This window comes from Rhinatrema bivittatum, chromosome 8, assembly GCF_901001135.1.
Source record: "Rhinatrema bivittatum chromosome 8, aRhiBiv1.1, whole genome shotgun sequence".
Taxonomy (NCBI): domain Eukaryota; kingdom Metazoa; phylum Chordata; class Amphibia; order Gymnophiona; family Rhinatrematidae; genus Rhinatrema; species Rhinatrema bivittatum.
Window position 1 is genome coordinate 275,877,372 of NC_042622.1, and position 27,573 is coordinate 275,904,944.

The window sequence follows — 27,573 nt, forward strand, 5'->3', positions numbered from 1 at the left end:
ATTGCATGAGTTAGCTAAACATGGAATGACTCTTCTCTCACTTGGAGGCATATATATACTTACACATTTAGGACAAAGTCTCAGTCGGGACTCCAGCTGGGCACAATGAGTGGAAATTACATTTCTGGTTTTGGCTGGAGTTATAGCTTAGGCAAGACCTTAGGTTTTCAGGATTTTGGAGGTCACCTCATCAACCATCTCTTACTGCACTTACCAACTTCTACTTATTTTTTTTCTAATTTCCCAACGCAAAGAATTTTCCTTACAAGACCGCAATTCAATGAAAGACTGATCATAAGACCATTCATCATCCTCTCTCCTAAATCTCTCACTGTTGGCAGCGGTGCCTGAGCATGCCTGATGGAAACCATTAGTAAAACATCTTTCATGACTATTCTCTAACCAAAATCAAAGGCCACATTCCACAGGATACTCTGTGCACGTCCACTCATGGAAGCCAGCAGATCATCTACAAAAAGTGTTTGCATGAACCTAATTGAACTCTTCCTATGGTCCAAGGGAGCGGAGTTTGTGCCAAGGCACATCCATCACACAACGGCTAGCTGCCGTGAGCTCATCCTTGAAATTACTTTTTTAACAAAGTCTGACACCCGAGCTTTGCAGAGCTCCAGAACAAAGGGGGGAAAAAAAGCCCAACAAATCTCTTTTGTCCTTGATTTGTTGCAAATGAACAAACTTTGGTATATGAGAAAAGTGAACTTAAATAAATAAAAAATAAAATTAGCAAAATATATACATATATGCATATAGATCTTTTCTTTTCTTTCTGAGAACTGTTCTGGTATTGGTCAGCCCTCCCAGAATTCAGCACCAATATTCAGAGGCACGGTTCTGATGGCTAGTAGCACCAAAAAACAAGCTTTTAAAGATCATCTCTGCTGGTGCGCCAAGCAAAGTCCATAATATCACCTTGCATCACCCAGGGATGCTTGTCCAAGTCCTGGGTTTTCTAAGTCTCATCCTGAGGTTCAGGTAGGATTATCAGGTGACTTTGGATCACCAAGGGCAGGCCGATCCAGCCCAGATTTTCGCCCACTGCATGGAGATGTCATTCTGACTTCCCAAAGAAAAGCAGGAATTCCCTTCTCCATGTGTGCCACAGCGTACAACCAGGACTGACTCAGTGGCATGAAGTCACCTGATAACCCTAAGTTCAGAAAACGCTAGGACTGGACTTAAACTGCTTGGCGAAATTAAGTTAGGTTAGCAACACAGTGCCAGTCCTGCTCAGTTTTATTATTGTCATTTATGACTTAAGATGGAATAATGCAAGTCACATTTGTCTTTTCCTTTTAAAAAAAAATCCAGATAAATACAATATCTAAACTATTAACAATAGAAACTGGAGCCGAGGATTTTTTTTCCACTTTTTACATTTCCTTTTGCAGTATTTTTCGAACTCCGATTCACAGTAGAATATTCTTTTCTCTTGTATAGATCTGTAACTTTTTTTTTTACTTCTGTCCAGTAGTAATATAAAGGGAAAAAACCCTTGCAGGCCAGTCAAGCACCTTTCAGTGGAAGCTGAGTAAACTTGGTCCACATTGTCCTTGCATAGGTCCCATTGGGTTGAGGTAGAAATCCTAGTTACCTGCAGGAAATAAGCAAGAGGTAAAAAGAACTGTTACACGTTCCAGTAAAAATGCAGAAAATAATGCATTCAGGATTCAACTTTTTGGCCAGGTGGATACTACTATGCAAAGCAGGCCTCTTCATGGGCGTACCACTGACCCTGGAGAGGAGGAAGAAAAAGCAAAGCATTGCTTTACAGTGATACCTTTTGGTCTGAGAAGTGGGACTGTACATTTTTAAATGTGCCTATTTAGGGACTGTGTACATTCTCACCCCTCTGGATTAATTGTATGTTTGTCTGTAAGAGAATTAAAGCAACCAACCAAACGGATTACCATCTTCTTGTGTAAAAAAAGAATCTTGTCAGCCCTCTGAAAAACAGGCTGCTTTCCAAAGCATGCTCAAAGAATAAATGCAAACCAAATTCTGAATGAAGTAAATGTCTGGGAAGGCGTGCAATTCCTGCATTTTCAAGATTATCTGAACCAAAAGGAGGCAGGTTGGTGACTTTGTAAATGTGAGACGTTGGAGGCACATCTGACGTGCCTTGTAAGCCTTCACTAGAGATGTGAATCGGAACCAGAATCGGTTTGGATTTCAGTTCCGATTCACATCTCTAGCCTTCACACCCTTGTACATTTTTCACATTCTGCTGTCTGCAAAATACAAATCAAAAGTAGAAGTTTGTTTTACTGATCTACACAACAGACCCTTTTACTTTCATCATGAAAGAACAATTACAGAAATATTCCAAAATGAATATTGATGGCATCAACCTTCCCATCCCTTGACAACACTTGGTAGAAGCTCCTTTAGTAGCAAGAACCACCAGGAGTCATTTAGGGTAAGTAGCTACCAGCTTTGCACGGTGGAATGATGCAGTTTTTGTCCAGTCTTCTTGGCAGGAGTTGTCTCTAAGTCTTGCCACAGATTTTATACTGGATTCAGGTCTGAGCTTTGACTGGGCCACTCACTTCCTTCTTACTAAGCTATTCCATTGTTGCTTTTGCTTTGTGCTTAGATAATTGTCCTGCTGAAAGGTGAATCTTCCCCCGTCCCAGGTCTAAGGCAGGCTGGAAGTGGTTTTTATCATCCATTTATGCCTTGATCGTCACAAGGCTCCCTGTAGCAGGCTTTACTGTAGGGATGGTATTAGCAGGGAGATGAACTGTGTGCTTTATGCCAGACATATCACTTTGCATTGAGACTAGAAAGCTCCACTTTTATCTTCTCAGACCACAAAACCTTCTTGATTCCTCATCCAAGAGTATAGGAATCAGTTTAATACTGTGACTGGACATAGGAGGGCTCTATTTAACTTATTACAGGCCTTAAGGCAACTTTTCTGAATCAGAGCTAATCTGGGTTTGTTATGACAAAGGGTGTGAAGACATACAATCAAGATTTTAGTTTGTTTTTTACACTCAATTACTTTTGGAATATTTAATTGCTCTTTCACATTGAAACTGCAGAGTATGCTGTGTAGTGAAAACAAACTTCTACTTTAATGTGCTTTGATTTGCAGCAGAATGTGAAAAATGTACAAAAATGTAAAAGACTTTTACAAGGCACTTTATAAAGCTGCTCTGCCTGTCACCCTTTGCCTTTAAAACATAGTTACTACACAGTCATATTAATCTCCAAGCTGGAATGGTAAATTACCCGTGGCTAGTCCAAATGGTCTAGCAGATTAGCCCTGCTACCAGAGCTCCCTTCTTAGCATAGCCTAGGAGTCATGCTACTGTTAGCAGCACTCAAAGACAGCCAGACAATACTCTCATGGTAACTCTTACTAGTTAATCAGTAGTGACAGCAGCTTTAGAATAACTTGTGGTGATATTTAGTCAATTAATGAAAAAAAAGGGTAAGAGTGAAACTGGAGTGCACACAGACAAAGAGTGGCCAGAGGATCTCCTGTAGATGATAAAGACAACAAAGCACAGTGATATCAGCTCAGGAATTAAGATATCTTGAACTTCCTGTTCCACTATGCAGCAATAATGTGCCAAAAATAAAGACTATTTCAACTGGAAAATAGAATGGTCCACATACAGGCTACATTTTAATTGCAGGAAGAAAAAATGAACAAATGATGGTTAAGGAAATAACAATACATGTTCCGTGTACCAAATGTAAGAAACAATGCTGAGATTACTTACCTGATAATCTCCTTTTCCTTAGTGTAGACAGATGGACTCAGAACAAGTGGGTATAGTGTGCTCGTGCTAGCAGTTGGAGACGGATCTGACGTCAGCACGGGTACATATACCTCCACAGGAAGTGAAGCAACTCAGTAATCTTCCTTGCAAAAGCTGTTATGGATACATGCGTACTGACCGATCAACGAATTAGAAAACAGGATTCCCCTGACCGATTGATAGTAGCTGGAGACTGCCAGCGTTTCCAACCGGAAGGCGTCGATACCTGGTAGAGTGGACGCTCTTATGTAAGAAACTGACATGGCTTACCTTGAATTGGTGAAACCCATGTTCACCAGCAGCCGGGCGGGATGCTGAGTCCATCTGTCTATACTAAGGAAAAGGAGATTATCAGGTAAGTAATCTCAGCATTTCCTAGCGTGTAGCCAGATGGACTCAGAAAAAGTGGGATGTACAAAAGCTTTACTCCCGGACTGGGCGGGAGGCTGCCTGAGGACCGCGTAGGACTGCCCTCGCAAATGCTGTGTCCTCCCTGGCCTGGACATCCAGACGGTAAAATCTGGAAAAGATATGGAGGGAGGACCATGTCGCCGCCTTACATATTTCTGCGGGCGACAGCATCCTCGATTCTGCCCAAGATGCTGCTTGTGCTCTGGTAGAATGAGCCTTGACCTGTAAAGGTGGTGACTTTCCGGCCTCTACGTAGGCCGCTCTGATAACTTCTTTGATCCAACGGGCTATGGTAGGCCGAGAGGCTGCTTCCCCTTGCTTCTTCCCGCTGTGAAGGACGAACAGATGGTCCGTCTTTCTTACTGCTTCTGTCTGTTCCAGGTATCTGGGTAGCAATCTGCCGATGTTGAGATGGCGTAGCAAACGCCCTTCTTCTGATTTCTTCAAGCCCGCCGTGGTTGGCAAAGATATGGTTTGGTTGAGGTGAAATTGTGAGACCACTTTAGGTAAAAAGGAGGGAACCGTGCGAAGATGGATAGCCTCAGGAGTGATTCTGAGAAAGGGATCACGGCAGGACAGCGCTTGTAGCTCTGAGATGCGGCGTGCGGAACACACTGCCAGCAAGAACACCATCTTCAAAGTTAGCGAACGGAGAGACAGGCCCCGAAGGGGTCTGAAGGTGGATCCTGCGAGGAAATCCAAAACTATGTTGAGGTTCCACACGGGCACTGGCCACTTCAGTGGCGGACGAATGTGCTCGACTCCTTTCAGGAAGCGGGAAACATCTGGGTGCATGGCCACCTGAACCTTGATGGAGCTTAGGGAGAGACCCTTCTGAAGCCCATCCTGTAGGAAATCCAGAACAACAGGGATTGTGGTCGCATGTGGATTGGTGCCATGAGTGTCGCACCAGGCTTCAAATACTCTCCAGATCCTTATGTAGGTGAGGGATGTGGAAAACTTGCGAGCTCGGAGGAGTGTATCTATCACCGGCTCCGAGTAACCTCTCTTCTTCAGTCTAGCCCTCTCAATGGCCAGACCGTAAGAGAGAATTGAGCCGGATCCTTGTGGAGGATGGGACCTTGATGAAGCAGGTCCCTGAGAGGAGGCAGGGGAAGGGGCTCCCCTGCCAGTAGTCTTCTCATGTCCGCATACCAAGGTCTTCTGGGCCAGTCTGGTGCCACTAGAAGAACTAGGCCTCTGTGTCTCTGAATCTTGTGAAGCAGGGCACCCAAGCAGGGGCCACGGAGGAAAGGCATATAGCAGAGTCCCTGGAGGCCATGGCTGAACCAGGGCGTCGATCCCGTGAGAGAACGGATCTCGCTTGCGGCTGAAGTATCTGAGTACTTGAGCATTGGACCTGTCCGCTAACCGGTCCATGTCCGGAATCCCCCACTGATCCACGATCATCTGGAAGGCTGTGGGGGACAGCTGCCACTTTCCCGGATTTAGGCTTTCCCTGCTGAGGAAGTTGGCCGCGGTGTTGTCTCTTCCGGCAATGTGGACGGCGGAGATGTCCTGGAGATTCGCCTCTGCCCAAGCCATCAGCGGGGCTATCTCTAGGGACACCTGTTGGCTTCTGGTTCCGCCTTGTCGATTGATGTATGCCACCGTGGTGGCGTTGTCGGACATCACTCTGACTGCTCTGTTCCTCAGTCTGTGGGCAAATCGCAGGCATGCGAATCGGACTGCCCGTGCCTCTAGACGGTTGATGTTCCACCCCAACTCTTCTCTGTTCCACCGCCCTTGGGCGGTAAGCTCTTCGCAGTGTGCTCCCCATCCGCTCAGGCTGGCATCCGTGGTGAGCAGAGTCCACGTGGGGGAGGACATCTTCAACCCCCTGCTCGTGTGGTCGGACTGCAACCACCACCGTAGCTGGGTCCGCAGTCTGGCTGGTAGAGGTAGATGCACAGAGTAATTCCGGAAGCGAGGGCTCCATTGAGAGAGGAGGGAGCGTTGTAGTGGTCTCATATGGGCCCTTGCCCAGGGTACCACTTCCAGGGTGGATGCCATGAGACCGAGAACCTGCAGATAGTCCCAAGCTATGGGCCGACTGGCTCCCATCAGGGACCGTAGAAGCGTCTGGAGTTTTAACCTCCTCTTGGTAGTGAGGCTGACTTTGTCTGCCTGGGTGTCGAACTGGATTCCCAGGTATTCCAGTGATTGGGAAGGCTGTAGGCAACTCTTGCTTAGGTTGACTACCCATCCCAGGCTTTCCAGAAGGGCGATCACTCTGTCGGTTGCCCGATGGCTCTCCTCTCGTGATTTCGCCCTGATCAGCCAATCGTCTAGGTAGGGATGGAAAAGGATTCCTTCCCGTCTGAGTGCCGCTGCTACTGCTACGATCACCTTGGTGAAGGTCCGCGGCACCGTGGCTAACCCGAAGGGCAAAGCCCGGAATTGGAAGTGTTGTCCCAGAACCTTGAAGCGTAGGTAGCGCTGATGATCCCGATGGATCGGGATATGCAGGTAGGCTTCTGATAAGTCTAAGGCCGTGAGGAATTCCCCTGGCTGTACTGCGGTCTTGACTGAGCGCAGAGTTACCATGCGAAACCTCGGGACCCTTAAGTATCGGTTGACTGACTTGAGGTCCAATACGGGCCGGAAAGTGCCCTCTTTCTTGGGTACCATGAAATAAATGGAATAGTGCCCAGAATCAATTTCCCATGCAGGTACTGGGATTATGGCTTTCAAGGACAGGAGCCTTGCCAGGGTAGCTTCCAGTGCTGATTTCTTGTGGATTGGACACGGAGATTCCACGGAGATTCCATCACATCCCTCCTGTCCGGAGGGATGTGATGGAAGTCCAGATAATACCCCTCTCATATGATGGTGAGGACCCACTGGTCCGACGTAATCTCGACCCACCTGGGGTAGAAGAGGGTTAACCTGCCCCCCTATGGCTTCGACCCCCGGATGGAGCGGCTGATTCTCATTGGGGGGTGCGGCCGGGACCCGAACCCGAGCCGGCTCCCCTCTTGCGCTGCTTGGTCCGAAAGGACTGGTTCCTGGCCTGAGGACGAGGTGCCTGGTAGCGACTCCTATAGGGAGTGAAGCGTTGGGAGCTTCTACCACTGGAGGGCCTCGGAAAGGTGTGCTGTTTCCTCTTGGACCTGTCTTCCGGCAGTCGAGGTACTGGAGAGGCACCCCATGTGCTGGCCAGTTTATCTAGGTCGCGGCCAAACAGAAGAGACCCCTTGAACGGCATTCTAGTGAGACGTGTCTTAGAAGAGGCGTCGGCTGACCAGTTTCATATCCAGAGCTGCCTCCTGGCTGCTACTGAGGATGAGACCCCCTTGGCTGTTGTACGGACTAGGTCGGAGGCGGCATCCGTAAGAAACGAGAGAGCTGACTCCATGTCAGCTGCTGGGGCATTGTTCCTGACCTGTGACAAACAGGAACACATTACCAAGGTGCAGCAGGTTGCGATTCGCAAAGACAGAGCTGCTACCTCAAAGGTGTGTTTCAGGATGGTGTTCAGGCGTTGGTCATGAGCGTCCTTGAGGGCCGCCCCCCCCCCCTCCACTGGAATGGTAGTGCGCTTGACCACAGCGCTAAGGCGTCCACCTGAGGGCACGCCAGCATATCCTTGATTGCCGGGTCCAGGGGGTACATGCTGGACAGGGCCCGACCCCCTTTGAAATAGGCCTCCGGCGCATTCCACTCCAGATCGATCAGCTGTTGCGCTGCTTGCAGGAAGGGGAAATGGCGGGCTGTGGGACGAAGACCCTCCAGTAGGGGGTTCTGTGTAGATGCCTCCATGGTGCTGGGGCCTGGAATAGCCAACTCCGTCAGGCACTGAGAGACCATGTCGGACAGATCCTCCTTGGGAAAGAACCGCCTCATAGTTCGATATGACTATCCCTGAGGGAAGTTCTCCCTCCTCGGGGGGTTCTGACTCGTCCTCTGAGACATCAGGGTCCGCATGAGCGGATGCCCGCAATAAGGGCGAGATGCCCGCAATAAGGGCTAGAAGGGCCAGGGGTAGGGTCAGCCGGAGCGGCAGCAGGGCCTGGACGGGATGCTGACTGCATCTGTACAAAGGCGTGGATCCCCTTAAATAAGTCAACCCAGGAAATGGAAGCGGTCTCTAGCCGCCGGGGTACTAGGTCCCCCAGAATTCCTGGCTGTTCAGGGCGCCCCGCTAGATCCGGGGTGGCCCCCGGGGAACTGTCGGTAAACCTCGGTTGAGACTGGTCCTGGCCCGAGGCTCCCACGGCCTCCTCACATTGGGCACAAAGGGAGTCTGGCTCCTCGCTCTGCGTGGCTCTAAGCTGGCACGCTGAGCATAGGCCAAGAGCTTTCACGCTGGAATCAGGAGGCGCCGCCCCTGGAAACGCCGGGGCGTTCAAGTGTTCCATCGCTGCAAATGCAGGGCGCCGGCTTATACCAATAATATGCGCTTAATAATATACAATATGCGATCAAATATACAATATGCGCTCAAGAATTTGCGTTCAGCACTATGCGGTGAATAATATCCAATATGCGCTCAAATATAACATATGCGCTCCAGAATATGCATTCGGCACTATGCGTTCAAGAATATGCGTTCAGCTATATGCGGTCGAGAACATACGATATGCGCTCAAATATACAGTATGCGCTCAAATTTATGCGTACAGCACTATGCGCTCAGTAATATACAATATGCACTCCAGAATATGCGTTCAGCTATATGCGCTCAAGAACATATCATATGTATATGCTGCGTTTTGCGCCCCTCCACAGGCGCCTATCCTGGGCGCTTGATATCTTAACAAGGCAGACAAAATGGCGACCTCCACGGCGTGTCATCCACCGGCAACGCCGCCGATCCTCGTACCTCGGAGACTGTAACCTGGGCGGTCTCCGGCTGCGGGGGGAGAGGGGAAATACCTTCACCGCCGCGCTCGAGGAAATGCACTCGCTGCCTCTAAGCCGCCGAACTCGTCCGCTCGGGGCGAAGTCCACGCCGGGACCGAGGCGCCTCTCAGCCAGGCCCGAGCCCTTCTCGCTCGGAGGCTAGATCCCTGCCGTGATTCGGCCACCGGACCGAGGCCTAAACCTCCGAGGGATCGCGGAAATCACCTCGGGAAATTCAACTGGGGGAGGGACCCGAGGGTATCACCGCAGGAGTGCGGGGCTCGTCGCCTGTATCTTCGTAGAAATTTAGTAAGTCGAAAGTAGAAAGTAGATTTGGAAAACACGCTCAGCGAGCGTGCAGGAGCTCCAAACTGCTTTGGAGACGGAAATTACTGAGTTGCTTCACTTCCTGTGGGGGTATATGTACCCGTGCTGACGTCAGATCCGTCTGCAACTGCTAGCACGAGCACACTATACCCACTTGTTCTGAGTCCATCTGGCTACACGCTAGGAAAGGCTACTTAATGAAGAAATGTAATTAAACTGATGAACTGCTACTAAGAGAGAAAATTTGTTAGAAGAATAAACTCACCATGCATCAGAAAGGAATCTGTAATGGAAGATAGACTCACTAAAGTCGCACTACTAGTTAGGGCCTTCCACATCAGCTTGCCTGCTCTTCTTTCTGGTATTTTCTCTTTGTGCCTTATTCTATTCCTAGGTTTGTCTACCTTTCTGGGGTTTTTTTGTTTTTTTTTTAGCATGTTTTGAAATGGTTTAACTCATTCTTAAGGGTCTCCTTCCTTACACGCATGCTGTATTCATGCTGCATATATTAGGGTACTTCCTGTATCATGCTCCCACAGAACCTGCGCAACCGTTCAATTAGGTCCATAATAGTGGGGACTACTCAACAGAAGATGCTTTCAAAAATTTTAAACAGTAATACTGCCTGAGAAATGAAATGAAAATCCAGAACATAAAAAGGTGAATCTTAACAAGCTTGGATGGACAGCTAAATTATCTGAATACTTTTTTTCGCTAGTACTGTTGCTTTAAAAGGAAATTATGTTAACCCATTATGTCCCAAATTTTTAAAGAAGCCATCTTTTATAAGATCATGTGTGCGGGATTCAACACTTTTCATTAACCAAATTAATGGGGTTGGTCAGATAAAGGGGACATGGAAATTGGTGATGGCAGATATTACCTCGTTTTACATAAATATCCCCCAACAAAAGGCGTTCGATATTATATTTCAGTCATTACATCGTAGAAGTATGTTTATCACGCAATTGGCAGATATCTTAAGAAATGTTTATTTTGAATTCCAAGGTACTTTGTATAGACAAGTTAAAGGGATCCCCATGGGTTCACCCTTGCCCCATCAGTCACATGCATATTTGTAGTAACTTGTGAATCACAGCATATATATTCATCCCCCTTGTTTAAATCTATACCCTTCTGGAAGAGATACATTGATGATTTGCTTTGGTTATGGACCGGAAATGAGCAGGATTTAGTGAGGTTTATTACATCAATGAATTTGTTTGATTCAAACTTGATATTTACAGTTCAATCCAGTGACTCCCAATTACCATATTTAGATGGTTTATAAACATCAGGAAAATTGGTGACTTCAATATTTTTTAAACCTACGGACAAGAATTCTATTCTACATTTTGATAGCTTTTATCCCTGTAAATTAAAAGAAAGTATTTAAGGTATAGATGGATCTGTACTTCGGTCCATGACAATAAGATTTGTGCTAAACGGCTCACACACAAATTTACTGTATGTGGCTACGTATTAAACAAGCATACAAAAGAGCATTATATGCTAATAGGGAGAATTTGTTATTATCTACCCTTCATAATCATATTAACAGCATAGTATGTAGTATCCCTTTATCCTCTAAGTCTTGGAGGAGTAAACAAATTATCCTTAAATATTTGCCTGTTTTAAGATCCTTGCCTGATTTTTCTGAAAGACCAATTTTTGCTATGAAAAAAAGGTAGAAATTGAAGAACTTTATTAACACGGGCTAATACGATACATGACATGGATAATGAATGGAGTCAATATACATGCGGTGGATGCTCAGTATGTAGTAATGTCTTACATATTAAATCATTCAGTTCTTTTTCATTGAAATACCCATTTATTATAAAGGGTCATTTCACATGTCATTCTGTGGGGGTGGTATATGCAATTTTATGTCTGTGTGGTCTTGTTTATATTGGACATACCGGGCGAGAAATTAAAACTAGAATTATAGAACATAAGAGTCTGTTGAGATTAGGGAAGAAGGGAGCTCCACTTGTAATGCACTGGCAAACTAATGACCATCAGAGGTTGAGGATTTACGGTTTTTAGTTATACAACAGATTTCGATTCAGAACAGGGGTGAGGGGAGAAAAGCATTATGGCAATTGGAGCAGAGGTACATCTTTATGTGGAAAACATATTACCCCCATGGTCTGAATAATGCGGTAGAATGGGAAGCATTTTATTGAAACTGGGGATAAATGTTACAGGATTTATTTGTATATTACTGTACATATGCAGGGAATGGAGAGGTTGTTAGATTTGAAAATGATTGCTTGGATGGTAGGAAGTAGGTTTTTGAGGTAATGTTGGTGCGCTCAGATACATGAGGCAGACAGAGGATGATGTTGAAGGGATTCCTTTGTATCTAATAAGTGTGTATTTGAGGAATGAGTGGGAGAGGATGATTTTGAAGGGTTTCCTGTGCATTTGATATGTCTTTGGTTGGTTTTAAATACATATTCGTGGATGATTTTGGAATTCTATCCTGCTATTGGAAGATATGGGGAAGGGGGGTAGTTGATGCTTGAGGATTGGTTGATTTGGATTATATAAGGAGGACGTGTTGGTACTTATGTATTAAGACGTTGTACGGGAGGCATTGGTTGGAGCCATGTTGACAAGCGGAGCTTTTTGAAGGTATATCCGAAGAGACCTTGGGATTTAGACATTGCGTATGTGAATAGCTTTTTATTTAGATCATTAGCAATATTAGTTGCTTTGGGTTTATTGGTAAATAGAATATTGTGTTTTGTATTTGCAGGTGCACCGTAATTATGTTGTGGTTTCAGTGAGAAAACTGGATTTTGTGAATGTTATTTTTGGTGTGGGATAGTATAAACAGGTAAGTGTGTATACTAATAATTAGGTGGAGTACAAGATACCAATTTGGTCTACTTGAGAGGTTTCTCTTCTTTATATTTTATAGATTTGTTGAAGAACAGTTGAGGAATTTCTGAAGAGCTGAATATGGGAAGTTCAGCTCCTTTCTATGATGTGCAGGAAGTGGTTTTGAACTACTGGCACTGTTGAAAGACTAGATTTATCAGGTAATTAATTTTATATCCTTGAAAACATCAGACGAAGGTGTAGTAAGTTGTATCCCCTGAAGAAGCCCTTTTGGGTGAAACGAGGGTCCTCATCGGGAGTATAGTTAAAACAGACTACATTTGGAAGTTGAGATGGGAGTATAGTAAAACAGACTATCTTGGTGTTTGAGAACACACTTTTGGGGAGAGCTTTTTCTTAATCTGTTTAGTTGTAGTATATTCCATTTGTTGAATATGAACAGTTTAATAAGGGATTATTTATGGTGGTGTATGAATGTGTGTTGGTATGAAAGAGCAGGGACTGAGTGGTATGGGGTTTATGGTTGTTATTAATATGAGGAGGGGTATATGATGGGTTTTATATGTATGTATTTTGTGGTGCACTAAAATTGATTTAAGAAATTTTTGTGAAAATATTTTGTATGTGCTTAATAAGTATAATAAAGATATTGTGAAGAGACATGCATATATCATATTATAAATATTGTTTTTATTCCTCTGCTTAATCAAGTTTTACTGACTGAACTGTATAAACACGTCAGTAAGACTCCCTCCATTCCCACCAAAGGATCTTGCAAGGAGATTTTTGTAATCCAGTGACAAGAAAACAAAACAAGTGTCACTCTTTCAAAGTAAAAACAGATTCTTTAAGAATGGATTCTACTCGAAGAATGGTGAGCTCAGGTTATGTAATATTTTGTCAAAAGAATGGCTTGGCTGTAATACTAAACTTTAAAAGCTATTTGGACAAGTTTTTAGAAGAAAAAACATAACATATGAGGCAATTAGAAAGTAAAATAAAGTTCAGAAGTGTTCTCTAGAGACAGCTGTTCCGCTTTGGAGTTTGCCCTCTACCTGAAACTCCCAACAGACAAAGCTTGTATATGGAACTGAGGGGAGCCGCAGGGCTGTGGCAGCACGAACAGAGAAAGGCTTTTGTCTTTCCAGAAAGCTGTGGAAGAATCCGTCCACGGTTACATAACCCATGAGTGCTAAGGAGGTGAACTGCTCGCATGCAGAGAAGAGGCCTGGTGCAGCAATTTGAAGTCATTTCCACATATAGGACCAGGAAGAAACTTTTTGTTTCAATGCAGAAGTGCCTATCGATACCCCACAACATAAATTAGCTAAGGAAATCCCTCCCTTCCTTGAGAGTAATAAGAAATTGATCCCAACAGACAAGAGCTAAGCACTAAAAGGGCAGCAATCAGATGTTTTTCTAAGAGTTTACAAGTGTTTACCCATAAAAAAGTGTGTTCAGATTATTGCTTCCTAGTGCACAGCACACATTTATAGCCAAGGTGAGAAGTGGGAAGGGAAACTATGCATAGATATCTCATTCTGAAATTTTGGTGTGTGGTTTCGTTGTGTCTGATTCAATGCAGATGCAAAAAGCATGCAGATAACTTTATGCCTGCTAGCAGAATTTTCAAAGTGAAACTCCGCAAGCCCCACAGCAAGATTCAAAATTGCCCTCTAAGTTACTAATATTGCTTTTACAGGTGCTTTTCCTTCCAGTCCCTTTGTGATGTCATTGACCAAGGAAAAAAAGAAGCTTTGACATTGAGGTCTATCACATCCCATCTAACTGATCAGATGGAGAGGTGCATCCCCTGCATGGAACATCCAGAGTGCTGCTGCTTGTTCTAAAAATAAAGATTTTTGTACAGTGCTTCCTGGAAGTAATTATTAAAACAAAAAGGTATATGGTTACGTAGCTGCAGGCACACTACATGCATATGTATAATTTATACGTTGAACTACAATGATCACTCATGAGTACCCAACTCAGAAATACAGTCATTTCTAGCCAGTGAAATAAAAGCATGCATTTAATTCCTTAAAGGGTTCTCTATTACACAGGCATAAAGCAGCTAGGCAGACGAATTTGCAAACATGGAGATCCTTCCAATCAAGCTGATCACTCATTAGGAAGTCTGCTTTGGGTAACTTGCTCCTGAAAATGTAAACTTTTTTCCTGTACAAGGAGAAATTAGTTCTTACCTGATAATTTCCTTTCCTTGAGTCCAGCCAGACCAATCCAGATGCATGGGTTATATCTCCCAACCACTCGATGGAGGCAAAAACTAACAGATTTGCTGACATCACCCCTTATAGGTTCCCGGGCTGACTTCAGCCTGCCAGTATTCCATGTAACAAGCCAAGATAAATAGTTTTAATACATAAAACTTTCCCTCATTCCACAGGCAAAAACCAGAAGGCTTCCAAGAAAGAAAACAATAGAAACAAAAAACAGAACATATAATAAACCTTATCAAGGAATGCAGCATGTAGACTAGTGCACACAAGCAGTTATTCTGAAAATTATTCAGGAAAATAGCACATTTAGCAGAACAGGGAAAGTCCTGGACTGGCCTGGCTGGACTCAAGGAAAGGAAATTATCAAGTAAGAACTAATTTCTCCTTCCTCTTTATCCAATTAGATCAATCCATACGCTTAGGATGTATCCAAGCTATCTTCTACTGAGTCAGACACTACTAAGCCCACTCTCAAGAATTCTGAAACAAAAACAGCCTCTTCCCTGGCCAGAAGGTTGAGAAGATAGTGCTTTGAATAAGTATGCAAGGAAGATCATGTTGCCTCTGCAAATCTCCAATGGTGATACCAGGTGAAGTTCTGCTCATGATGCACCTGTACAGTACACTCTCAATTTCATGGAAAGCAGCAATTCCTTGGATTTGTAAGCCTCCCCTATCACTTCCTTACTCCAACAAGCTATTGATGCTTTTGAAACTATTCTGACCCTTTTAGAACCACTAAACCAACAAAATGATACTCCAATACTATCAAACTATTAGTGACTGTTGATTACAGCAGTAGAACTCCTAACATCTAAATGATGAAATTGAGCACACTCTTCTCCACCCTAGTCTCCTTGAAAGAAAGGAAGATATACCCATCTAGTTAAGATGAAAAAATTCGAACCATCTTAAGAAGGAACAAAGGAACCAAGAGAATTTATACCGCCTCATCTGAAAAACCCAAAAAAGGGATCTCTATACTTTATTTATTTAGATTTTTATATTTTGCTTTTCACACTTTTTTTTCAGCATTTCAAAGTGGATTACATTCAGGTACTGTAGGATTTCCCTATCTGCAGCTCCATCTGGCAAAAATGAATGCTACCAGAAAACACCACCTGAAGAGTAATCAGCTTAAGTGATGCCTCTTTTAAAGGCTCAAAAGATGACCAACCAGGTATAACACCACCAAATTCTGATTCCAGAGAGGTCCTCTTACTGAAGGCTGATTACGCTTCACTTTCTGAAGGAAGAAGACACATTTGGAAGAGATGATAAAGGTCTGTCCATCAACTTGCTTCTGTAACAGGCAATAGCCACTACTTGCACCTTAGGTAGTTCAGGGCCAACACTTATGCAATCCACTCTGCAGGAATTTTAAGATCACCAGCATCAAAGCTCCTCTAGCTGAGATCTTCCTGAGTAGTAATCCTCAAACAACTTCCAGACTCGCACATATGCCAAGGATGGGAAAACATTTTTGGACCACAAAGGGTATTTACAACTTTCTGAGACTCTCTCTTCTCTGACAGATAAGTTCTCTCAAAGGCAAAGCTGAAAGACAAGACTGAGATGGATCCTTGTGAACCACTGGTTCCTGAACAGTAGGCCCCCATCCTGAAGCAAACTAGCAAATCCCATCCAGCATCCTCAGAAGATCTACATACTGAACACCTTGGCCAATTGGGAGTTTTCGATATCACTAGCCCGATTCCCAGAAAATCTTCTGCGTGACTCTGCCCCCCAGAGGCCACAGAGAGAACCCTGAACTAGCCAGTCTTGAATCAGTGCATCCAAAATGGTTGAACCTTTTACCCTTTATTGGCTGAAAAAAATCTTCATACCTATACATTTCTGCTAACAAACAAGTTCATCAATAGTGTTCCCCATTTGGACACAATCTGGGAGAATGCCTCCTGAGACAGACTCTATCCTCCAAGGTCCAGTTGGTTGTGACACAGGAAGTCCACTTACACATTCTCTACTCATAGAAACATGATGACAGAAAAAGATCACATGTCCTATCTAGTCTGCTCAGCTGCCCAACTAATTTAGATCCCCTGTATTTATCCCATGCTTTCTTTAATTCAGATACAGTTTTTGTCTCCATCACTTTCACTGGGAGGCTTTTCCATGCAACCACTACTCTCTCTGTAAAGAAATATTGCCAAAGATTACTCCTGAATCTACCCCCTTTCACCCTCCTTTATTTATTTTACTTAGCTTCTGCTTTTTGGCACTTCAAAGTGGATTACATTCAGGTATATGTAGGTATTTCCCCATCTCCAGAGGGCTTATAATCTAAGGGCCGAATTTTAAAAGTGTTGCTTGCACTAAAATGCCCGTATACACATGTATGTAGGCTGAGGGTGAGCAACGCAGATTTTAAAAGCCACTAATTATACATGTATGTGAGCATGCATGAGCTAAAAGAAAAGGCAATGAAAAAGAGATGGGACATGGGCGTTCCAGTGCAGGGGCCAACAGTTATGTATGTAAATCTGTATTTTAAAACCGGAGGTCACAGTGTACATTACCATGTATATTTACTGCTCCTTCTGATGAGGGAGTAAGTCTGCAAAAATCATGTTTTAGGCTTAACACAATAGGGGGAGGTGTCCAGGTAAACTCAGGGGAGTGCAGGCTGAAGAACCAGAGGAGTCTGGATGACCTCGAGTGATTGGGCAAACTAGTGGACTAACTGGAAAAACTGGGAATGACCTCCACGCGAGCATATTTTAAAAATCCGCTTACCTACGTGTGTTAAAGCGACAAAGTGCTAAGGAAGATATGCCAAGTACGTTTGCACGAGTAACAGCTTAAAATTAGGAGCATACTTATGTGCGGTAGGTGTATTTTAAATTATATGTGTGCATGTGCGTGCATGATTTAAATTCCAGTGTTATGTCTGCTCATTTTAAAATTTGACTGTAAGTTTCTACCTGAGGCAATTGAGGGTAAAGTGACTTGCCCAAGGTCACAAGGAACGGCAGTGGGATTTGAATCTGCTTTCCTGGTTCATAGCCCGCTGCTCTAATCACTAGGCTACTCCTCCACTCATGCCATGATCTATTTTACAGTCTCTTTTCCGTTGAAAGGTTTGCCTCTTGTGCATGGAAACCTTTGCAAATTTAAATATCTCTATCATACTCCCACTATAAAAGTGGCAGAGAGCCCTTTTACATGATTCTCCACTCAGACTAACTGCAGACCTATCTCTTCCACCATTTATTTATTTACTGATTTTATATACCGTCATTCGGTGTAGCCATAACGGTTTACAACAGTAAAAAATTACAACAAAATAAACACAATAAAACCAAAATATATAAAATTACATTAGCATAAGATCATAATAAAATAATAGTTACAATAAAATAATATAAAGAGCAGGTAAGAACATAATTAAATAGTAGTTACAATAAAATAATATTGAAAATAGCATGTAAGAGTGTGGCATGTTTAGTACCTTAAAAATAATCTTAAGATAATAAAACAGAGATTAGTGAGTATGAGTATGCTGACACCTTATTCCATCTTAGGGAATCACATATGCCACTGTCATAGCATTAGCTAACAAGACCCTGACCACATGACCCTAAACTAAAAGGAGTGCCTTCCCTATTGCTCTGGTTTCCAACCAATATATGGACCACTTGGCTTTTTCCAGTTTCCAAGTGCCTTGAGCTACTATACAGAGACTGGCATCCGAGATCACGATTATCCAAATGGGAAATTCATTTCTTACATACTAGCTACCAAAGCAAATACGTAGGCGAGAACAGCTGCAGACAACCCCGTGATGCAGCCCTCCTGGAGCAGACTAGACTACTCTGCATGCTATCCTCTCTTCCCCACAAGATTTATAGAGGCTTCTCCCTCCCACTGTCTAATCACATGCACTGCAAACCACTGAGCACTTCCTGCGCTACTGAAGAGATGCCCTTGTTTTCTCTCCCTTACCTTAGCCTGCAGTTCCTCAGACAGCAAACCATTCTTTTGCCTTCTGGATATTTTTTTTTGTTTGTTTTACAGTTTTAACAAGCAGGAACCAGGCACAGCCACAGGGCTCAGGAGGAGGAGGGAGGGAAATTTATTCTCTCCTGTGACTGAAAAACTGAGGAATCTTCGCATTGAGCCGAGTTGCCATCAAATAGACGTGGAGACGGCCCCACCTTCTTCGGATGAGCCACATTGTGGACTCCGCCAACTCCTACTCGCCTGGATCTAAGCTCTGACGACTGAGGAAATCGTTGTCAACACCTGCGATATGAGAAGTTGCTAGCTGGCCCAAGTACCGCTCCGCCCATTGAAACAATTCCTGAGCTTCCAGTGCCACCCCCTGGCTCTTGGTCCCGCCCTGACGACTGATGTAAGCAACCGTTGTCCGACAGAACCCTGACTGAACAACCCTGAACGAGGGGGAGAAAGACTTGAAGTGCCAGCCGCACCGCCCTGGTCTCTAACTGGTTGATAGGCCATGAGGCTTCCACCGCTGACTAAATGCCCTGGGCTGACTGTCGCTCGCAGACCGCTCCCCAACCAGAGAGATTGGCATCGGTAGTGAGAACCACCCACTCCGGAACTTCGAGACTGACTCCACGCTGTAGATTGGAAGACTGTAGCCACCACGAGAGGCTGGTCCGTGTCGACGCATCCAGCAAAACCGGAAAATGAAAAGCCTGCGACAGAGAATTCCATTTGTCCAACAGGGCCCTCTGAAGTGGGCGCATATGCGCGAAGGCCCACGGCACTAATTCCAGAGTTGAGGCCATCAATCCCAGAACCTGCAAAAAGTCCCAGACTTATGGTATCTTCAACGCCAACAAGTGGCGAACTTGTGACTGTAGTCTGAGTATCCTCTCCTGAGTGAGAAATACCCTGCCTTGGCTCGTGTTGAAACGAGCTCCTAGGTATTCTAACATCTGGGTCGGCTCCAAATGACTCTTTGCCCAATTGACCACCCACCCGAGAGACTCCAACAGACTAATAACTTTCTGAAATGAAGAACGGCAGCTGTCCAACGACTTCTCCCGAATTAGCCAATCGTTGAGATAAGGGTGCACCAACACCCCTTTGTGTCAGAGAGCTGCCGCCACCACCACCATCACCTTGGTGAACGTGCGATGAGCTGTCGCTAATCCGAAAGGGAGAGCCTGGAATTGGAAATGTTGACCCAACACTGCAAACTGCAGAAAATGCTGATGCTCTAGGCGAATAGGGATATGCAGATACGCCTCCATCAGATCCAGGGAAGCCAAAAACACCTGAGAGCGGACCGCCGCAATTATTGACCGTAAAGTCTCCATCCGAAACCGAGGAATCTTTAAGGACGCTTTGACTGATTTGAGGTCCAGGATGGGTCGAAACATGCCTTCCTTTTTCAGGACCACGAAATACATGGAGTAACTACCCCTGCCCCATTCGCGTGGAGGTATTGGGACCACCGCTCCCAAGCCACGCAACCTGCGCAAAGTCTCCCGAACCACACGCTTCGCTGAGAACCCGCAAGGAGAGACTAAGAAGAGGTCGCAAATGGGACGTGCAAACTCTAAAGCGTAACCATCTCTTATAACTGAAAGGACCCACTGATCCTGCGTGATGTTGGTCCACTCCCCGTAAAAATCTGCCAGCTGACCCCCTATATAGGGAACGGCGGAGTGAACCGGCCTCGCTTCATTGGGAGGCCTTGACTGCTGCTGCTCCCCCAGCTGAGGGAGCTCTGAAAGGTCTTTGCCCGCCGCGAAAGGACTGATTCCAATTCGAGCCCTGCGGTTGAAATGGTTTTTGTGACTGCGACCCTACGGGACCATCTAGAAGGATGAGACCCACCTGCCGTCCCTGAAGCGGGACTGGGATTGAAAAGCCTGGCGATTCCTAGGCTTGTCCTCCAGCAGCTTGTGTACCTTTGTCTCACTCAGTTGCTTGATCAGCTGTTCGAGCTGCTCTCCAGGCAAGAGACGACCCTTAAAAGGCAAGGAACCTAACTGGGGCTTAGAGGATACATCCGCAGACCAATGATGGAGCCATAGTAAACGGCGGGTCGTGACCGCAGAACTCATAACTCGCGACAGCGAATGCACCAAATCATACAGCGTCATCTGCCATATACGCGACCGACTCGCACACGCGATCTGCATCCGTGTCGGAACCAGATGGTCCATCCTGAAATTTCTGCACCCATCTCAGACATGCTCTCTGCATAAAGCCTGAGCAAATGGCAGCCTGGAGCCCCAAGGCCGCACTCTCAAAAATTCTCTTGAGGTGAAGTTCTAACTTCCGATCTTGGACATCCTTTAGTGCTGTGGCCCCCGCCACCGGAATCATAGTCTTTTTAGTGACCACGGAAACCACCGCATCCACCCATGGAAGCGCAAAAAAGCTCCAAGGTCTGTTCTGGCAAGGGGTAGAGTTTGGCCATAGCCCTACCCACCCTCAAACCGGAGTCGGGGAATCCCACTCATGCTCAATCAACTGCCGCACTGACCTATGATACGGGAAGGCGGAAGGAGGAGCCCGAAGACTGTCCAGGACAGGGTCTGCTCCATCCAATTCTGGAACTTCCTGAGGAGGTTTTAAACCCAACTCCTCAAGAACCCGCAGAAGCAGAGGTGCCAACTCTTCCCTCCGGAACAACCCGAGAATTTTGAGATCATACCCTTCTGCCACTGATGGCATTCCTATGTCATCTCCTTGATTCACGTCCGGAGATGCCAGATCCTGTGCGGCGGAGGCCGGCGCTGCCCCTGCCGGAGGGACCTGTAAGTCCCCTGGTTGCCCCCCCCTCCCGGGCTGGGCATCAATGGGATGCCCGAGTCCCGCGGCAACGTGGACCCTGCATCAGACCCCGGAGGCCGCACACCCGGACCCTGGGGAGCCAGGGGCAATTGTGGCCCCCTCCATAACCTTCCTGCTACGCTAGATAAGCTTGGTGTAGCAGGAGAATAAAATCTGGTGAAAAAGGGCGCGAACCCAGAGGGAAATGGGGATCTGGTCTCCCCCAGGTCCCCGAGGTAAAGGACCTGGATGATTTGCCCCTCCGGGGAGCCCCTGCCCATCAGGGGGTCCGGGATGAACCGGGGAGAGCCGAGGTGGAAGATCTCCCTCCCCCTCAAAAAATGGCGGCACGCGTGAATCCGGCAGCCCCGGAGTCCTCGGGAGGCTGACAAAGTGGCCCGACCGCGGAAGCCATGTGCTTACACAGGTGCAGGCGTTTAGGGGGGCCCTTTCCCCCCGAAATGCACCCAGAGCAAAGCCCTGACCGACTAAGATGCGCCGGGACCACCCCACATGCACAGCAAGCCGAGCTGCGAACCATGCCGGTAACACAAAGTAAAACAAAAAAATCCAAAAACTCAAAAATTCAGCGACAAAAACTGGCGCGACCTGCAGGAGGGGGGACGGGGCAAGCTAACAAAAAAGTGACAGGAAGATTCCCCTCCTAAGCAGAAAGGAGCTGTCCAGCGCAAATCAGCTTCTTGAATAAGGAGAGAATCCCCTGAAAAGAAAAAGGGGGGCTGGAAGCCACATGGCCGGCCTCCTGAGGGGAGGGATCTGGACCACCAGCAGTACACCCCACGGCACCAAATTGGACCTTAACTGGTCCACCTCAACCAACAAGGAATGGGTCCACCAAGGAACCAGTCCCCTGGGAGGAAGGCTCACCCAAAAAGAGAAAAAAATATCTAAAATGCAAGGGTAAAGAAAAAAGGATTGGTTTATGCACCAGCCATCTGCTGGAGACAGAGAAATACTGAGCTACTGCAGGTGGCACCAGGGCTTTTCAAACAGTGTCAGCGAGGCTCTCTCTGTCTCCATCTGCTGGCAGGGATGAATAAACCCAGGAGTCTGGACTGATCCAGGCACGTACAGGGAAATCTGTTTATTTCTGTCTCCATTTGCTGTTTGGGAGGCATAATCCATGTGCCTGGACTGGTCTGGCTTGATAAAGATGAAGTTAATCTTCTTTAATAGGGACCTGTATGCACAACTGGGAGTTACATAATACATAGTTAATGCATCCAGCACCTGACCGATTGTTTAATATATGTGATCAGCAGTGCTTTAACTTGGATATTAGGTCTGATCTATTAGGAGGCACAGGCCAGCACTCATGAAGTGTTGTAAAATTCAAGAAAAATATAACCTGTAGTGTCCTAAAGTTATAACAGGCAGAATGCTTCTGGATTTTGACAGAACAGCAATACCTTGTTCATAGAATCACTGGTTTAAAGCCCTGATGTGTCAGAGACCTCACCAGGTAATGACACTGGGACCTGCAACCAGAAGCATCCAAATACAAATTAAATTAAAAATATTCTTCTGTGTCTCAGAAGAGTATTTTTAACTATAGCATTAATGTTACACTTTTATTTACTTGATCATTAAAATCACTCAAGCTTTCATCAGAGGTAAATCCCAACTCCCCATTACCAAAGGAGTTAAATGCACCTCCACTTTCTCAATCTTCAACCAGTATTTCTGACTTCATAGACCACTTAGCACTTAGGTTTTGAGAGGTGCAAGAGCCTAGCACACTGTGCCACCTTGCCCTTTCCTTCGGTCACTACACCATCCCATTTCTGCTCTGGTGCATCGCTATACCTGAAAACTGGTTTCTGAGACCCAACTGCAGAGTCTGAACAGCCTGAAACAAAAAAAAGCGTCCATTGAAATGCTGCCTAAATAAAAGCACCTGCCTTACCTTACAAAATACGTACTCTTAGCTAAGCAAGTTCTTTATCGTGGCTTTACCCCAGAAAGGTGCGAAGCATAAGGAGACTGCATGCCAAGTGTGACCCACATAGTGGACGAGCTTGATGCGTTGGGCTGCGGGATCAGAGGTGTGGACTGTGCCACAGTCAAGCAGGGCAAAGGCTGATGGTGGACTGTAAAAGAAGGCAGGGATGCTTTCTGCTGCAGGGATGATAGTTTGATAGATAAGGAATTAGCAGACTGGACAGACATGGTGGAAGAGGGTGGCAAAAATGCATCATTAGTTGGTACAGATGACAGGTTTTGCAGAAGTGTAGGCTCAGTAGAATTTGACGTGAGCAAAGGAGGTGGAGGTGGTAAAGAAATGTTAGGAGGAGGAGGGGTGGGAGGGACACACTGTACAGAAGCGGAGCTCTGCTGATGCATGGCCTTGCTCTCACTGCAAGCGACAGAGCCAGAGGAAGGAGGCTGAAAAGGAGGGGAAGCGGAAGCAGCAGCAGCAGCTTGCAACTGATTTAAGTTTAACATCGAGCTGCTAGAGCTGGCACCATTGACAAAACTGGCTCCAAACTGATGAGAAGCAGCAGAAGGCATCGCATGGTTAAAAATACCTGCAAACAGGAGAAAAGAAAAACAAAACAAAAAAAACAAAAACAAAACAAAAAATGTAGCTTCAAAAGATGGGCAGTCACAATACAAGAACAGAACATGAAAACAAAAGCAAAATTATAATGGGTAGGAGTCAAATATGCGGCATGGAAGCACAGACAGCAAAGGAGATTTAACAAAAAGGCCAAAGCAGCAGCTATCTTGGAGTTGTTATATTTTCAATTCCTGAAGAAAGGAAACTAACCATACCCCCAGCATATCAAGCAGGATGCACTACTCTACAACACCCAGATAACTCCAGGGTTATGGCAGCAGCTGCTCCCCTTCACTTCCATTTATCAGGCTGCAAGGGAGGGGAATATGGGGAAGGGAAAGGGAGGCTCCCGTGCTGGACAGTGGAGAGATTCTAGTATACCAAACTTTAAGCTAAATGCATGGACATTTGGGGGAGTCAGGATTTTACCATAAGCAACATTATCATTGCAGAAAAGGGAACTTCAAGTTCCAATGAACAATTGTGAATCACAAAAACTCCAATGGGAGAAGTTTGTTGAAATATCACTGGTAATATGGCAGATGAAAACAAATTTAAAAAGAAACAAATATTCACAGATGTGTGTGCAACAATCAGAAGAATCTTAATGAATTTGTTTTATCTGTCTACGAATGTTAAACGTTTGGTGTGCTGATTTAAAATGTGTTGAGGTATATACAGTGTGCCTCCTGATTTCATGCTGTTTCATGCCAAACTGCAATTCTACGCTTACTTTTCAGTCCTGGCTATGTTCGACATTTTTAAAGCTGACATAGAAGAAGAAAGTCTGCCTACCTCCAACTGCTCCACCTGTAAGCCCAGGAGCAGAGAAGTTTCCCACAGCCTGTGAATTGGTCAGTCTGCTTGTGGCGGAGGACACGTGGACCAGGCTGGCGGCAGCTGGCATAGAGCTGAACAAGGACTGTAACACCGATGAGCCGGCCACAGAGCCCAGGCTTCCCTGCAGGGACACGGGGCTGAGGGGGAACTGAGATCCAGTGGTGTATGTGTTTAAGATGTGAGGGTGAGCCTGCACAGACGAGGTCAGGCCCCCTAAGGAGGACATGGAGGTGGGCAGGCTTTTGCCATTCAGAAGACCTCCAGGAGCAGCCGAGATAAAACGGGTGTGGCCGTTTTTAAACTCCACCTCTCGTTCCCGCCCTTTGCAGATCTTGCCATTCTGCGGTGAGGCGCCCTTCTCTGTCCGAAGCTGTAACTCCGCGACCTCTTTGCTTTTGATCAATAGCCTAGTGAGGTCATCCCCTTTCATGCCACCCAGGCCTTCCAGCTGCCTCTTACTCAGAAAGGGGTTGGCTTCACAGACACTGGCATCCTTGTTCCGTTGGGATTGAAAGCTCAGCGCAGAGTTTAAGATCACCATCTCTGGTGTTTTGTGCGAGAGAGAAGCACCATTGCTGAAGCTGTGCAAACCGCTGTCGACTGACAAGCCACCATTGAAAGTATAGCCATTGCTTAGGTTTGTGTTGGGGCCAGATCCATCCAGCACAGAGCACATAGCGGCGCTCTTCCTCATATGAGAGACAGTCTTGGCATCTGTAGACAGATTATCTTCGGATAATGGCCTAAAGGCAAACAGGGCATTCTGGCTCAGAGGTGAAAGAGCCTGGGATGGGCTGTCCGGAGTTTTGGTCAAGTTGATATCAGATATTGGGGAAAAGGTCGACTTCCATTTACTGCTATTTATGTTCTCATTGGTTTGTGCTTGCTTCCGGCCAGACAAACTCCCTCCTGCTTGGGAATGTAAGATGATAAAAATCAACTGAGGCACTACAATCTAATGATAGTAATAGGATAAAAGATGTATTTAGTGTTTCTTCTAACATTCCTCCGCACAGTCTCGCTCTTGACTTCCTAAGGAGAAGTGGATGGTATGCAGCACCTCGCTCCATAATCCGTCCTATCCAGATCTCCTTAGGGAACCATCACTGCACAGCCTCAGATTTCACTTTTACCCACATCACCTTTCCGTGGCCAGGAGATGAAGCTACATCTCCCTAAGAGTTACCACTTCTACTCTCTGGCCAACCACCAGAAGTCACTATAAAAACTGTTCTTTGTGATCACTCCTCCCACCAAGGAACCATAGCTAGTATTTTAGCAGTCCCAACTCACAAATCTGTACTTGACAATGATGAACTTACTATACCAGTGGTTCCCAAAATTCTGTACTTAAGATCCTCAATCAGGTCTGATTTACAGATCTCCGCAATTAATATTTATGAGATACATTTGCATCCACTTATTAAAAGGTTACTCCTGCATATTCAGTTACCGTGAAAACCAAACTCAGCTGAAGAGCTCAAAACCCCAGTTTGGGAATCATTTCACTATGCCACTGAAATGCAGAAGAGGCTGGAAATAAGGACTAGTTGGAGCCACCCACTGTGCTGACAATCTTGAAAGGAAGATATTTATTTATGAACATTTGATATTCTGTCTTTTCCCCAAAAGTTGGTCACAAGGCGAATTACAATGAGCAATTTATCTTGCCCCTCACGCCAGCTTACAAACTTGTTACAATACAATTTTCCTATACCACCCATCTAGGACTTTGACTTCCAAAGTTGTGTTTGAAATTTCCCATTGCTGTCACTAACTGTGAGATCCAAGCAGGCCTACTGTTCCCTATCCAGAGGTAAGATGCATCGTGCTCAGGGCTGCAGAATCACAATACAAAAGCAGTGAATATCATCCATATCTGGTTAGAAGCTTTGAAAGATTATATTTTCTCCCAATAGTCTCTTTCCAGAGTCAAAGATTCTTTTTCTCTAATTCTGCTTTTTATGCTATACTCTTCCGGCACCAGAAAATACTATTGAAACTGAATCTTCATGGAAATGGTACATGTCGTTAATTATGCTGCAAACTCAAAGTCAGAGACAAAAAAGGGAAATGTCAAACACACACCATTACAAGGAGAAATTACTAAATACCTGATAATTTCCTTTCCTCTAAGGAACCAGGCTAATCCACACACGTGAGTTATGCACCTCTACCAGCAGATGGACACAGAGTAAAACTGACTCGCCAATGTCATGGACATATAGCCCTGCCTTGACATCAACCTGCCAGTATTCTCTGGAAAAGCAAAACTGTGGACAAACTGATTATACATGATCATGACTATTAACAGACAACCACTAATGATTCCAATCAAATGGGAATAATGAGCTCAGTTAAAAGAATTAACATGCACTAACCGTAGGGGCTAGTTATGGCACTTACCAATCCAGCAAATGAAGTTACAGAAATAACACTCTTCATCGTCCTACCTAAGGGATGAACTAAAAGCAAGTAGGCAGCCCAGGGTGGGTTGTGGATTGGCCTGCCTTCCTTAGAGGAAAGGAAGTCATCAGGTAAGTAGTAATTTCTCATTCCTCTGCACTCAGGCAGGCCAATCCACACAAATGGGATGTACCAAAGCCACTCCCAAAAAGGGCAGGAGGCTGACCACAGTCCCGTCAACACTGCACGTGCAAAGGCTGCTGCCTCCTGAGTCGAACGTCCAAGCGGTAATGCTTGCAGAAAGTATGTAAGGAGGATCATGTCACTGCTCGACAAATCTCAACAGGAGACAACTGAAGCTCCGCCCACAATACCACCTGAGCCATAGTGGAATGCGCCTTAACCTGTAAGTAATGGGACATTGGCATCCACGTAGGCAGCTGGGATGCCTTCTTTTACCAAACGGGCAATAGTTGCCTGTGTTGCGGGTTCAACCTGTATA

General features: G+C 45.5%; 1 protein-coding gene across 1 annotated transcript in view; it reads right to left on the bottom strand.

Annotated features, from left to right (window-relative positions):
- Positions 1 to 1,236: 1,236 nt before the first annotated feature.
- Positions 1,237 to 27,573, bottom strand: part of DOT1L (DOT1 like histone lysine methyltransferase) — a 590,530-nt gene continuing 564,193 nt past the window's right edge. The window contains 3 exon segments of the mRNA XM_029610991.1: positions 1,237 to 1,612; positions 23,172 to 23,793; positions 24,621 to 25,577. Of these exon segments, the coding sequence (XP_029466851.1) occupies positions 23,207 to 23,793; positions 24,621 to 25,577 (1,544 nt within the window). The 3' untranslated portion in view covers positions 1,237 to 1,612; positions 23,172 to 23,206.